Source organism: Protopterus annectens, chromosome 8.part0, assembly GCF_019279795.1.
Source record: "Protopterus annectens isolate FY-2018-M chromosome 8.part0, PAN1.0, whole genome shotgun sequence".
Lineage (NCBI taxonomy): Eukaryota > Metazoa > Chordata > Ceratodontiformes > Protopteridae > Protopterus > Protopterus annectens.
Window position 1 is genome coordinate 956,438,920 of NC_056741.1, and position 15,949 is coordinate 956,454,868.

Consider the following 15,949-nt stretch of genomic DNA (forward strand, 5'->3'; position numbering starts at 1 on the left):
GTTTTTACTTCCTTATATTAGGGCTGAGGTCTTCTCTTTTAAATGTCAAGTGGTGACCAGTTATGCTTGATCCTGATTTGATCGGAAGCAGTAAATCCCATGAATCTGTGTACATTTCATCCACGTTCTTTCAAGTTTCTTTTAAAACTCTTCTTGTAGTTTAAATGTTTATATGTCTATAAACCTCTTGGGATACTTTCTGAAATGAATTCAGGAATATGAATAAAACCACATAATTTCCCAACAATGTAGCATTACCACATTTCTTGTACTTTCCAAAATATTACCATTTGTGACAACTCCTATAATAAACTATATGGGCATGTTGAAGTTTTTCATTATGATAAGGTCATTAGCATACGACTTGACTCTGTACTTTATGTGAGTAAAATTCGTATTATTTCATTTTAGTGTACAAACACACCAGCTGGTTTTTAACTTCGCTCAGATATCTGTAGTGTTGCAGATCTTATTGAGTGTATTGCTATTTACTTTTGCTGCTGTACCCTACTTTAATATTGGTTACTAAAACAGGACAGAGGTTTAATCTGAATACCATAGGATCATAGGAAGTTACTAAGCTAGTGGCCCTGAGGCCATTGCAAGCCTAGTCAAGAATTTAGCCCATGTTCCAAACAAGTCAGCACCCAATGCCCCTGTCCAGCAGGAACACAGGTGGAATCCCAGGGGTGTATTTTCTGTTCCTTTTTCAGTTATGAAATCCCAAGAAATGCCTAATAGTATCCTTTAGGAAGTCATCCTGCCCTGGTAAGTATCATAAGTCAGTACTAGACAAACTGCCCTTGTGGGCCATTTTAAGCCTAGCTAATTAACTCATGTGAAAATCAAACCCTGCACATTGTGTCTGTAAGGTAAACACCTTAACCATTATGCCAATCTCCCATTCACATATCCATCTTACTAGATGGAACACAGTTTACACAAAGATATTTTAATGTTTCCCCTGTATTAGTTTTGATTCAATTTAGTACTCTACATATAATGTTTAGAAAGACTGCTAGCCTCTTAGTGTCATTTTTAGGACTGCCAGACAAAATTCCCTACTAATCTAAATGCTATGTGCCATGCTTGAGGTGTCTTCCCCTTACCCTGTTTCATATTTTAATAGAATTGGGGGTTCATATAGGGAAATAGAACTGCATGATTGAAAAGCAGATATCTTCTCTTGTGACAAATGCTTGGAGTGGAAACATCAAAAATGTGATTCTGGAAGAGGTCAGCTGTTTACTCTGGGATCATGACAAAGAGAAGGAGAGGAGATGTACTGCCTCCAAATTTGCATGTACTAATATTGATAATTTTTCAGGGTCTAACCATTGCTCAGAATCCTGCAGTGTGATGACTCCAACACTTTTGTACCATTAAATATTATCTTATTGCCATCTACCCTGAGAAGTGGTGCTGGAAAGAATCCTTCTGCCACAATGAAAGAGGGTATCTGTCTACAAGTAAAGTGGGTACAGGAATGCAGCAGATAATAATTGAACATTTGAGTTTCTAGGTGGTCTAAAGCCCCTATGTCAAAGGACATCAAATGAAAAATGGCTGTTGCAAAAATCTGCCACCAGTATTGGAGGAAAATGGCCTTTTTAATAATTGGAAAAATGTTCCTTATTGTTCACCAATCCCACCACCTACAATAACCAGGACTGTACAAGGTTTCCCATGAAAATCAGCTGTAACTGTCATGTCTTCTATAAATGACATGGTAAAAAGAAAGAAAAACAGTAAACGTATTATGCTTGTCTATTCAAAAACAATAGTTATACACTTTAATGCCATAAAAAGTGTATGTATTATCAACATTTCAAGCAGACTGTTTATTACATCAACATTTCAAGCAGACTGTTTATTACATATGACAGTCTACCATGAAGAAATAAAACTAGTTATAATACATTCAATGCTAAATATAGATGGTCCAGATCCCAGACTATACATCTTGATTTTCCATAGAGGTCTTTATTTCAGTTTCCTCTTAGAATTCATCTGTCCTATTGTACCCTGCTGACTAATGTTGTAACTTAATATATTATCAGCATGTCAGTTAATACTGTCAGAACGATATAACACTCTAAATCTATGTTGCATCTACTGGTGTGGTTAGTATCTACCCCCTATACAGTCATTGCTGTGAATGCAAAAAAAAAGTCTTTATCTGCATTTCTTACACATGGACTATATTTGTCCGGTTTTTAATTTTCTTCAATTTCCTTGTTGCATTATTTAATGACTATAGTCTCTGTTTCTGCAGTCACCTGGGGACATATCCATTAGAAATGTTTTCATCTTCAAGTTTGAAATGCTATATCTATATTTCATTGATATATGTTTGTCAGAATCTGATGGCTTACTAAAGCAAGGGTTATTGCAGTTGCATGGCTTTCCCAGGTTCATAGAAAGCGTGCAGATATGTCAGAATAAAACACATTTTCCCAGTACCCTTCAGTAAACACACCACACCAAATGACCTTTAACAACATTATTAAACTTCCATGAACATAACTTTATTGAGCAATATTTTAATTTATTAAACACAGCATGAACATCCATATAATCATTTACTAGGGAAGAGTAACCACGCTTACCCTAACCCAGTAAGCAGTGACCTTACCTCCACTTTCTTACTTTTAATTATCAAGCAACATTCCCTTCCTCACTTTCATTCACCACTCATTGAATTAAACATCCAACGACCTGTTACTAGGGCAGCATAACCACACTCATCCTAACCAAATAAGCAGCATCCTCAACTCTACCCACTTACTTTTACTTATCAAGCAATGTCCCATCACTCACTTCTAAAATTGCCACACAATCCTCAATGTTCCTAAAAAAGGGAAAGAGGATGGGTAGCAAGTTCACACCAAAATCCGATCCATTATCCAGTTACACCCAACAACCTCCTCAACAAATTGGTTTGTTCCCAAACATCATTTGTCCCGGTACCCTTCAATAAATGCACCACAAGAAATGGCTTTTGGTGACCTTTATTAAGGTTTCATAAACATAACTTTATTGAACAATATTTTAGTTTAGTAACCACAGCTTAGTTTTACTTATCAAGCCTGCCCCACTTCTTTGCCAACCAGCATCACACAGGCTGTTCCTCCTCTTTCACTCCAAAACCTTCACCAAGCCCTCCAAGACAAACCTAGGTGTGCATTACAGAGGTCCAAACCAAATTTATTCTAGTATACACCATCCTCACCGAACCAAACTGGATCACTGTCATTGACATCTCAATGTCCTATCATATAAATACCTAAGGCAACCGGTTGCCTAACTAACTTAAAATTAACAAACCGATAAGCCCTCTCCAAAGCCACAAAATACAAAAACCTGGACATAACCTCTTTACAGTAAACAGGTTCTCACTTATCCTACCTACTAACTGTAGCTTCAAAATTATTCCCTGATCACTACCTACCAAATGTACTACCTGGATTCTTAGGTGCTCAATGCCAGCCCAATCAATACAAACCCAATTGCAAGCCATCCAGCCTAAATGCAGCCCCATTTTCTCCCAGTGGATACAAGAACAACAGAAATGAGATTTTCTTTCCTAGTAGAAGAAACATTAATTTAACACAAACACAGTCACTGTATCCAATTAACTAATATAAGATAAGAAAGCATTTGATGACCAACAACCCACCCTCTTAATGACATCAATTGGTCTGCCTTCCTTCTCTGAATCTAGTACCCTTCCAATGCACAAAAGATGAGTGAAAAACCTCTCTCCCAGAAAACCAACCCACCAAAAACTCTCTCATCATATATACAAACTGATTACCAGCATCTTGTCCCCACCTGATCAAAATGAAGTCCTAAGAACACGCAACATGAGACCATAGCAACCTCCTTGCCAAACCCAATGGACACAACCAGTCATTCCTGTCCTTTCCCAGTACTGTCTGCCTGTCCTTACCCAAATGATTCATGTAAGATCTGCAAAAACAAATGTTCCCAGAGGCAAAACAATGAAACATCCCACCAAACTAATGACCCCAGTAACTCTGATACCCAAAATACTCCATAATACTCCATAATACATTTTCTCTCAACTCTAGTTTTATGACTATTTAAAGTCTATTTTCCCTGTCGCAAGGAGCTCCAGCACCTTATGATCATGGGTAGCTTAGCGTTTGAATTGTACTCATCTTATTTCTTGTTTTTTAATGAAAGAAAACTGTAAATGTGAATATTTACCAACTAAGTTTCTTGTTGCAAGGAGCAACAGTACCTTAACTTCACATTTAGATGTATCTGTAGTATTTTTACTGTAATTTCTTGGTGTAGCACTAAAGTAAAAGGAAGAACTATTGCCTGAAAGTGTACCAATTGTTGTTGTCCTCAGTATCATGGATTTCTGTTTTCCTGCTTTGTGAATTATTGCCTTGTGTATGTCTACACTGTGCTGCTGTTAACTACTGTTGTTCTGCATTACTTTATGCATAGGTGTAAACACTGCTGTGTTCTTAGCTAGCTATGTGTGTAAGACACTCATACAATGGAAATAAATGCTAGGTATACTGTCTCTGCCTACCTGTATTAATTTTTTTCTCTCTACCCATGGTATTTTTGTCTGTCGCTCTTTTCCTGAATTACTTGCTCATAACTAATTTCCCTCCTCTCTGTTGTTATAGCCCTAGTGGATTTTTCCCTGTAGTTTTCTCCTGGCCACAGTACAGGCAACACAGGTTTGAGGACCTTAACAGATACCCTGCAACTCTATCTGTCCGGAAGCCACCATTTTAAGCTTAAAATAATACCACTGAAGTATGTGTCCCAGTAAATAACTACTATATAAGCTAATCTTTTAATTAATGCTAGAATTTATAAACACAATAAGAATTTACAGTGTTTTTTTGCTAGTCACCATGAAAAGCAGACACCAGCAGCTCCTATGCTTTCTCTTTGCTTACCCCACTATCCTCATACTGTTTCTGTGTATATTCTCCTCTTCTGCACTTTACCCTTCCCTGAATTCATTTCTAGCCTCACTCATAATTGCCTTTCCTAGTGCACCTGCCCTATTTTACTGTCTTCAGACTCTTACATATTAATGTAATTTTTTGTTTTGCCCTGCTTTTAGCTGCTAATAATACCTCCCTCTCCCCCTCCAAAGCCCCTCTCTATTGTAGCTTATTTTAACAATACAGCACTGGGTTTGCTTCACGTAAATCTACTTGTGTAGCTTGAGGCCAGTGACCTTTTGTAAGCTTACTTCTGCTTGTATTTTATTTCTTTTTATTTTATTTCTGGTGACTATACCTTTTAGAAACTTTATATCCTTGTCTCTCAAGCTAGTTTTTCACTGTCTTTTTCAGATTGTTTCTATGACTTCATCTTGACCAGGGTGCTAGCCCCGCTCCGTTCGCCCTCGCTACGTTCGGGCTTACTTCACTCCCCTACCCTACCCCCATTCCCACCCACCCCATTACAATTACCTTTATACCTAACTATCCCTCCCCTTCCTGTCTCACTAACCCCTACAATTCCACTTCCTGCCTATTGCCACAACCACCTTACTAATCTGTCAATCTTGTCAACACCACTTCCTGTATACCACTGTCTCTATACTCTATCTGACCATATTTTATTCCAACATGTATTATTTTCTAATATATTCTACACTACCCCTTATTCTCTCTATCTCCACCTCTTACCACTCCAATCTCTCTGACCCACTCCTATGTTCACCAACTTCTGACTCATACAACATATATCCAGCTACTTCATCTTTGACTATCTCCCCTAATCTCTTTACTGCCTCTACCTCAAGTCTATATAAACTATCCATAATACAGGTTTTTAAACCTTCCCACAAAGCTAAGTCAAAACTATACAAACTCCATCTAGCATCTACTACGCACTCTCTCCTCACTAAAAACCTACTTTGTTCTGGAGATATCCATCCCAACCCTGGCCCCACTTCTCTCCCCAAAACAACCTCTACACTGCCCCCATCTTACTCCTCTAACAGTCACCAACCTCAGTCACAACAATCATCTCCATCCAAATACTTAACTATTTACTCATTGAATATTCAGAGTCTAGCAAATAAAGTCACTGAGCTGCACTCATGGATAGCTCTCAATACCCCTCACATCCTCTCCCTATCTGAAACCTGGCTCAAGCCACAAATCTCAAATAGTGAAATACTCCCACCAGGTTATAATATCTTCCAATCTGATAGACCTGTAAAAAAGGTGGTGGCATGGCCATCCTCTACTCAAACATTCTTAACCTCTCACCATACCCTTCCCCAATTCCTGACTTCCTCCCAGCTGAAATCATCATCCTTAACTGCCATCTGAATCCCCACAAAAAACTTGCAATTGCCTCTGTCTACCATCCTCCGGGTAACAATCTGCCCATTCTTGAAAACATCCTATCCTGGTTCTCCCACAACATACCATATGAGACACTTATCCTTGGTGATGTTAACATTGATTGGTCCAAACTCACAACTGACTCCTGCAACTCAGTATCCACCTACACGACTTCCACCAACTTATAACATCTCCCACTCGCTTCCATAAAAATTCCACTTCCATCATAGACTGGATCCTTACCATTTCCCCCACCAATACCACAATCCCACCACCTTACCTGACTCCCTCAGTGATCATCTCCCTACCACCATCTTAAGACACTACTCCCATATTCCTAAACCCCACCTTATCAAAGACTGTCAAAAACGATCGACTTTCAATTCATCCCAATTTAACTCCATTCTCCACAACATAGATTGGTCCATCCTAAAACACTTCACCCTAAACGATGCTGTAAGCACTTTCAATAGCATCTTAATGAATACTCTAAACTCCTTAGCTCCCTCTAGGAAGATCAGAGTAAAATCAAACCATGCTCCCTGGCTCTCCAAAGAGACTAGGTCCCTTATGAAACAAAGAGATCATGCTTGGAAAACCTGGACTAAAACTAAACAACCACCTTTTCTTCAAAAATACAGAGAACTGAGGAACCTTGCAAAAAAAATACAACTAATGACAAAAATTTATACTATAGCTCTGCTCAGCTTGACAACAAATCCTCAAAACTTTTGGTCAACTCTCAACAACATCCTCTATCCTGGAAAGCCCTCTAATCCCTCCCCATACCCTAACTCTTTCTCTCAGGAAACAGCTACCCTCCTGAATAAACACTTTAACTCTTCCATCCAAAATCTGGTAACCACTAAGCCAAACTCTACTTCGACACCCACCTCTCCAAGTCCCACTAACAGAACTTTGTTTTCTTTTGAGCCAGTTCCAATTACTTACATCAAATCTGTACTACTCAAGCTAAAACCTTGCTCTCCTTCCACTAACAATCTATCTCCTACATTCCTCAAACTTGCTGCTGACTCAATTGCCTGTCCTGTATCTATACTAATTAATCGATCTATTCTGAAATCAACTGTCCCCACCCTTTGGAAATCTTTCTTCACTATCCATCTTCATAAAGGTGGAAACTCCACTGACCCCTCAAACTACCGACCCATTGCCATTTTGTCCCCCCTCTCCAAGATATTAGAAAAATGTATTCACTCACAGCTTCTCAATCACCTCCTCACACACCACTTACTTACCCCTACCCAACATGGATTTCATCCTCACCACAGCACCACCACTGCCCTCCTCTGCTTCAGTCATATCATTGCAGAGGCCCTAGACAACAATAAACTAATTTCCTGTTTCTACCTAGATCTCTCCAAAGCCTTTGATACTGTCTCTCATCCTCTACTACTATCTAAACTCGCAAATCTCCACCTATCCCCCTCCACACTTGCCTGGTTTAATAGTTACCTATCTGGCAGGGAACAATCTGTCAATTGGCTCTCATCCTCCTCACCTTTCCTTCCCATCTCCACTGGTGTTCCCCAAGGCTGAATCTTGGGACCCCTTTTGTTTAACATCTTTACCAATGATCTTTACACCTCATGCAAAGAATACTCCCTTATTCAGTATGCCAAAGACTCCACACTTATATCCATCTCAAATAACATTCCTGAACTACACTCCCTGACCCAGCAGGCCCTACTATCCACTGAACAATGGCTCTCTCACACCCTATTGATCCTAAATCCCAAAAAAGACCAAACTCCTACTTTTCCTTCCCCGTTCTCTTTCTCATCACAAAACCTCCTTTTTTTATTACATCTTCTAACAATACAAACATCCAACCTTACACCCACACAAAACTCCTAGGGGTCATTATCGATGATGAACTCAAGTTCGACCTTCACATACTCCAATGTATAAAAAAAAAAAACAGAAACTAGGTCTGCTATATCGGAACAAAAATTCCTAACCCCTGAATCTAGACTTACCCTGGGCCAGGCACTCCTCCTCCCCTCCCTCTTATACGCCGCCCCAGTTCTTACCAATATCCAGGCCTCCACTCTAAACAAACTGTAACAGACTTACCATAAAATAGCCAGATTCATTACTAACTCCCCATACAACTCACACGACTGCATTTCTTTAAACTCTTTTCAATGGCTTGAACTTCCCCAGTTTATGCTATCTTATCAGTTTCATATGCTACACTCTATTCTTTATAAACCCTCCTTCTGTCCATCTCTATCTTCCTTAGTCCTCATCTACATCCCATCCCAGACCCTCCATACTTCTAACCAACAATTACGTGATATCTACCACCCAAAAATGTCAGCAGGCAAACTACTCTACAAACACTCCCTTGCCCATGCTTGGAACAAACTTCCCCTTGACTTACATTCAATCTCCCACACCTCACACTTTAAAAATGAACTAAAAGATTATTTTCTCAATTCCAGAACCTGCCCTTGCCATGACCCTACCTAGTCTTCCTTCCCTTTATGTACCCTCGAAAGGACCATACTTAGTACCTCATTACACCTCTCTCTCCAATGTGTCTACTATGCATTTGCACAATTTTATACATACAAAAAATGTTTATTGTTGACCTATTGAACTATATCAATGTAAAATTGTTACTTAGCTTCTTTTTAATGCAACTTTAACTTTATGGATGTAACCCAACATATGTGAATCATTTTGCTATAACTGCTATTATATCAATATTGTTTAAAATTGTACTTGTTTTAAAATGTATTACTGGAGCTTTTCTCCTCGGGTCTCCACTGAAAATGGGCCACAAGCCCGGTTGGACAAACCCGGTTAACAAATGTCAATAAATAAATGTCAATAAATAAATAAAATAAACATCACGCCTAAAGTACAGCTCAATGACTCTCCAATTACCAACCATAATCCCTACAACAAAACCTTCAAAGCCCATCTTGTCAATGGACATCATCTATCAAATGTCACACTATCAAACCTACCCCAACCCTTGAACACAACAAACCACATTCCAAGATTTAGTGAAGTCACATAACCCTGCCACCCCTGCAACTAAACTAATTCCACCTAAGTCCATCTTAACCAACTGAAATACCTTACCTTGTTTCCAAACTGCACCAAATATTTCAACCACAATCATTCCGACCAAAGTCCTTCTTCCTCAGACATCTGCAACACAGATTTACCAAAATCTTGCAATACCCTACCATAAACCTTCCTTTTAAAAGCTGCCCAAGAGTCCCATATCAAGCATCTGATTATTCTATGCCAACCTGACACAAACCATCTGGCAACACTATTGGTTCTTACCACTGCCAGATTTCTCAAATGAAATTATAACCCTTTTCTCCCACTCAAATTGAAACTACCTCTAAAATGCTACATCCTTCCATTTTTCCTTCCAAACTGCTGGGCATCAAGCCACAAACCTTTCTCAACCTGCACCCAGTGATGCTTACTCTTCCTGCCTTTTAGCAAAAAGGCTACAGATCTTCAAAAGTACCACCTGGGTGAACTCCCTTTAATGCAAAATTTATAAGTCTTAATAGCTCTGTAACATCCCTAATTCGAACCTTGTCTTTGGACTTCACTCACCTAATCTTTCCTGTCAAATGTGTTATCCTTTCCAGTAAACAAAAAAAAAAAACACATCCTGCATCAACTAACAATCTCAAGAAATCAGTGCCTTGCTTCCATCTACTAACATCTGCACAGTTAAAGGAACACTCAGTTCTTCACACATCCCCACAAATGCCTTTTACCTTACAATGCTCCTTCAAACCCTTCACCTAATAAGGAGATAGCCATATAATGTACTGCCTACTGACTACAGCTTCAGTGTCCCCTTTACCAACTATGGGTCCTTAAATCCCTGAATAGCCAAATTGCATAATCCAAAATTGCATAACTCCATTTTGCATCATCTATTGAAATAAAACCATTAACAAAGTTCCCTTCAGGGTAAGACAAATTGCGATTCAAAGGAAATTCCCCATCCACCTTCTTAGTAACCAAGCCCAATGGTTAGATCTTAAAACTAGCAAAAGGGGGAACTGTCAAAAAGTGGACCAATAACCAACCCACCCACTGTTCATTCTCTACCAAACCTTCCAAATATCTTCCTTTCCCCACACCGAATGCAAACAATTACAAACTAGTCCATGTCTTCCAACATTTAATTTACTAGAAAATCCCCGGTCTTCTCTTTGACCCCCGAACCCCCCCCACCTTCTCTACCCTCCAAATTCCACCCCACCTGACTACCTTGAAATCCATGTAACAACAAAGGAAACCCACCTGATTCAAGCTGCTGTGAACACAAATTAACCAACATGACTTCTCGTCTGCCACCTGCACAGCTGAATACATACCTGCACACTTTGAACAGGTATGGAAAACCTACACATCTCCCATGAATAACACCCCACATTAAAGATCCAGCATACCCCCTTCCCAACCCCTACTAACTTAACCCCCTGCAAATGGCTCCAAATGTCAGGATGTCTCACCTCCCAACCCAGCAACTGATCCACCTAAACATCCACACCCCACCCATAAATGCTGTGCATCATAGATCATGATAAAATAAGCCAAGAATGGTAAGGTCAAAGGCAGTACCCCTCTCCAATCAAACTGCCATGTAATAAATGAAGTCTAACACCCATTTGTCCCATGTCCTTAGCTACAATCTACCTATCCTGTTCTGCCCGGAGGCTGCTAAGCCACTCAAAGTCTATACTGTTTGCTGTTTCCAGTTCCATCATACCTTGAACCCCAGCCATATCAATTAATTTAAAATATTGACACACACCCCCTTCCAGATCTTTACTTTGACTAAAAGCGGTATGTGAGGGGTGAAAAGACCATGCTCTTGCCCCAGGGCCTACCTAGTTAACCAATTACACAGCCAGATCCCAAATTATGTCCCAGTCTCCTGCTGTTGTGACTCCATTCCACCTGTGGATGACCTCAAGCTCCCAATAATCAAACCTAAAGCCTCCTTATTGCCAAACCCTCCTTGGAAAATTGTCCACCTTCACTATAACAAAAAAATAAATAAATAAAGGACCCCCAAACCTCTGTCATTCTTCAGCCATGTTGCCTGCTTTACCCTACCTCTGACATACCTCATCCTCACCTACCCCCACACTACTTCCAAACCGCAACTCCAACATGCCTAAAGGAGTACCTAACAGTGCATCATTACCTGTGACCTCATTGCACACCACTCTAAGGACCAGAACATCCACCACAATAGCATCCATTACTTGTAGAGTCCACTTCTTGTAAACTCTGCACTTCTGCCCTCTGCAAAATAAAAGACAACTGTAAAAAAGAAAGAAAAGTGTTAACAGCCAGGGAGGGAAAACAAGGGTGAACTGAACAAACCCTGATATATCTATCACTTGACCTTGATAATTATTGTAAGACATTAAATCAGGTTCATTGCTAAGTAATAGACTAGATGCCCTTGGGGGCCATTTAAGCCTAACAAATTTCTTTTGTCAGAGTTAAGAAGGAAACCCCTCCACCTCGAGTCTGCAAGGTAAACACCTTAATCATTACACCACTCTCCAAAACCCCACCCTTTCTACTATATAAGTTGCTCTGCCACCATAAACACCTTGTGTTGCCTGTTTGTACTCCACTGGTGTGCAGACCCTGATTAAGAGATATTGTTAAATATGCAATCACTATGTTCTTTGTAATGCAAGGATATGACATATGCAGTGCCCTGCACAAATTCTTGTAATTGTATTTACATATGTCCAGGTATACTCAAAACAAATAAATTAAAAATTAAACAGATGCATACATTCTGTGCAAATTACAACAGTTACTTTACAGCAGCAGGCACTGGCATTCAGGCGGCCTAGGTCTGTGTCCCTTCTCACATGCTGTGGCTAAAGTTAATTCATCCACCTCCTAAACTGCACTCTGCTTACATTACCCTAACTTTGAAATTGCCTTACGGGTTCTCCAGATTCCTGCACTATCAACCTACAAGACTGAAACCACTATGCCATGTCATCATATCTCCTAACTGGACATATTTTTGCTGAATATCCAGACCTTTGCTTTATATATTTGGTCTTTTTCTCATAAAATTGTGGTCTTCTAGCAAATCATTGCAAAACATTGAGGGCTGAAGTCAGAAAAGTAAGGACAGAAATTTGAGTTTCAGACATTGTACCATTCCAAAAAGTGATGCTGATGCAAAACTTGTTATTCTATCAACTTACTAAGTTTATAAGACAAAAATATTAAGCATAAACATTCAGAGTTGATCCTGTCTGCATTCCATTGTCAACTGTGTGAACTGAGAATACAAACTCGTAGAAATTAAAAACACAAATCAAATCTAAGATCCAGTTTATGGAATCCACAATGAGTCCTAATGTATGTGGCAAAAACTACTGCAGCATACATTCTTCACAAGAGTGCTCATTTGGAAACTTTACCTACACTTTAGTTTATGATGCTGCTATTTATTCCTGAGACGCTGTGTGTATAGCACCTGATAAATGCGGAACACAAAGGTCTACACAATAACAGGCCATTAACACCTTGCACTGAATAATAACTTTTGGAAAGAAAAAAAAACGAATAACAAACTCTGAAATAAATAAACTGTTGTACTAAACATAACTGGTTTAGCATATTAACCATGACCTAAGGATATCACTACCTTCAGTTACAAATCTCGCACATTAAGTACAACGAAACAGTGGTGTGGGACAACAAACTCACAATATTTAAAAAGGTGAACCATTACCCATGACTGCTTCAAAGCCCGTGAAACTGCTGGTACAGACCACACACCAAATATCGACTCAAAAGAGTTTCCTTACCTTAACGCACTTTGTGTTTTCAGAACTGAAGAGAAAATGTGAAAGGCTACATATGGAGAAAAAGCCAATAGTTACTACTCCACAACCACCAACAAAAAAGTCCATTCATGCAGCATAAATGACAGGCTCCCAACACTCACAGAAAGCCTAACCCAAGTCCTGAGAGATGCACTAACCATAATCCCAAACATAAACCACGCACCACTGCCAATGAATTCAAATCAAAGACCAGAGTTCAAAGCAAGACAAAAAGCAGGACACTCTGCAATAAGACTACAAAGACATACAGGAAAACAGCTCTTGATCACCTGTATTACCCTAACCAAGTAACCATAAATCAAAAGAATACATAAATGGAACCTGAACCCCCAATAATTTCATACCTCAAACTGCCACTTCCCAACTTAAACATGGCTAACTGCCGGCATGCATTACCCGCCTTCACCATTATTGAGAGAAGAGAGAAAACAAAAACCTAGAAGCGCCTACAACTTCCAGACCAAATTTAATCCAAGGCCTACCTGCCCTGCAATAGCTGCTGGTCATCTTGGATGTAATCCTTGAGCAACAAGTTCATGCAAAAATCTATTCCTTTACCCAGTTACGCTCACACAAAACCAGTTAAGCCCCTCTTACCTACCCCATTTCCTCCCAGCCCTTCTACTTTTCCAGTTTAGCCCTTTCATTCCCACCTCATTAACTTTCTTCCACTACCCTCCTAACTCCCATTACTATTCTTACCTGACCAACACCCGAAGATGCTGCTGGACAAATTGGTTTGTTTCCAAATCTCATTTAGGCTGGATTCATTAAGTCCTGCGCTAAGCATACACTAAGTGCACATATTTTGTATTCAGTAGCATCCCTACCATATTTTTTGTGCTGTCTATTCACTCAGAAAGATTACAATAGGTTTAGAGGTAACCTTTATGAATCCCCCCTCAATATTTAAGGCTGCAAGAAAATTAGTAGGAAAACTAAAATTAGGCGTAAGAAGGTGGGAGTTATGTTTCTGTTGTCTGTTCACTCAGAACAGTGCATTCATGGATCTGGCCTATTATATTTTTAACAGTATAACACCTCATCTTGTTCTTTATGCTACTAATCCACTCAAAATCAATTAAAATGTTTACATCCTAGTGTATTTTACACTACAAAGACAGTATTTAAGGTTATTTTAACAGTTGCCTTTGTGGCTGATAAAATAATCTTTGACCAAGAAAATGGAAAGTGCAACTTGTGAAAACTGTAGCATTTCTTTCAAGATTCTTTTCAACTATCACATTAGAAGAAAACTGCACAATCACCAACAACATGTATGCAAAAATTACTCCGTTCTCATCATTCTATTGCAAATTCAGAATCTGTTTTTGGCTTTGCATTTCTTTATTCACAGTTTTGATATAAATAGTTAATGGAAGAACAATAGTTCTTCTAGTGTACTTTGACATTAGTTTCTAGGTATAAATGCTGGGGCACATGAAATCCCTAACGTAACAAATCAAATGCTGTTCATTTTACCTGACTGGAACAACAATATTCAAAGTGAAATACACTTTAATCACATAAAATTCACAAAGTTCTGGAGTGTGACATTTGTCAGTAAGTTCAGATGGAAGACATTTACTAAAAAATGTCAGTCTGAAATTTTTAGTTGCTAAAACTTAGCAGGTCAGTTAGTTTCTGGTTAAAATGATCTCATAGCTTTGAGAGTGAAAATTGTACAAGACTGTTAAAAACTTACATTAAAGATATTTCAGAAACCCTATGGTATTAGAAAACTTATGATTTATAATTATCTAGACACACACACACACACACACACACACACACACACATATATATATATATATATATATATATATATATATATATATATATATATATATGTATTTATATCACTGCACCGATGGAAAATAAACCTTTCTGTGTTCAGTTCTTTTTCATATTTGATAGGTATTAATGGAATATTACTCTAAATATAATAATGCTTTTCCTTCAAATCTTGCAGTTGCACCTGTTATATTGCCAGAATCAAAATGCACTGCTGTGAGAGATGGAGTCCAGTGCGTCTGTGCTGTGAAGTCAAACCCAGAGCCTAGCTTATTGTTCCAAATTCCAGGGAGGAACATCACCATTAATGACACAGACTATGAACTGGCTCATTCCCACAAGAGTGGCTACACTGTTCGAAGTATTCTGGAACTAAAGGGGGAGACAGCCACTGACCTTAACGTCTATTGCTCCGCCGCAAATGAGTATGGGGACAAACGTCACAAGCTGGACTTCCCTGGTGGTGAGTAAATTTGTATTCTGAATCCTTAAATGTTGTAACCATCTTAAGGTATGCAGTTTGTGTGCAGAGAAGAGACTGAAATTTATAGCCATGGGTTTTATCCTTACTCGGTGTAATCATAAACTCTCCCCTCCAAAAAAATCATCCATCTCATTTCTTTCATATCAGAATTTCAAATACTGCATAGCTGAAGCAACCACTAAGAGAGGTGCGTATAAAGAATGCATTCTTCCACATCTCAAGGCTTTACTATATATCAATTAAGCAAAAGGATCAATATTGTAATTTTTCTTTCTTTCTGTAAATTTTACCTGAACATGGACAGATGACTTCATGCCATTCATTAATATGGATTTTGTAAAAATATAGGTGGCTATTTGAAATGCAGGGACATGTATAGTAATTCCCATAATGTGGATATTGAG

General features: G+C 38.9%; 1 protein-coding gene across 7 annotated transcripts in view; it reads left to right on the forward strand.

Annotated features, from left to right (window-relative positions):
* The window catches only part of MAG (myelin associated glycoprotein), a 2,406,588-nt gene that overhangs the window by 2,211,048 nt on the left and 179,591 nt on the right, over window positions 1-15,949 (forward strand). For all 7 annotated transcript variants that reach the window (XM_044080483.1, XM_044080481.1, XM_044080485.1 and 4 more), the window contains one exon: window positions 15,240-15,524. In XM_044080483.1, coding sequence (XP_043936418.1) covers window positions 15,240-15,524 — 285 coding nt within the window. The remainder of the gene's footprint in view (window positions 1-15,239; window positions 15,525-15,949) is intronic.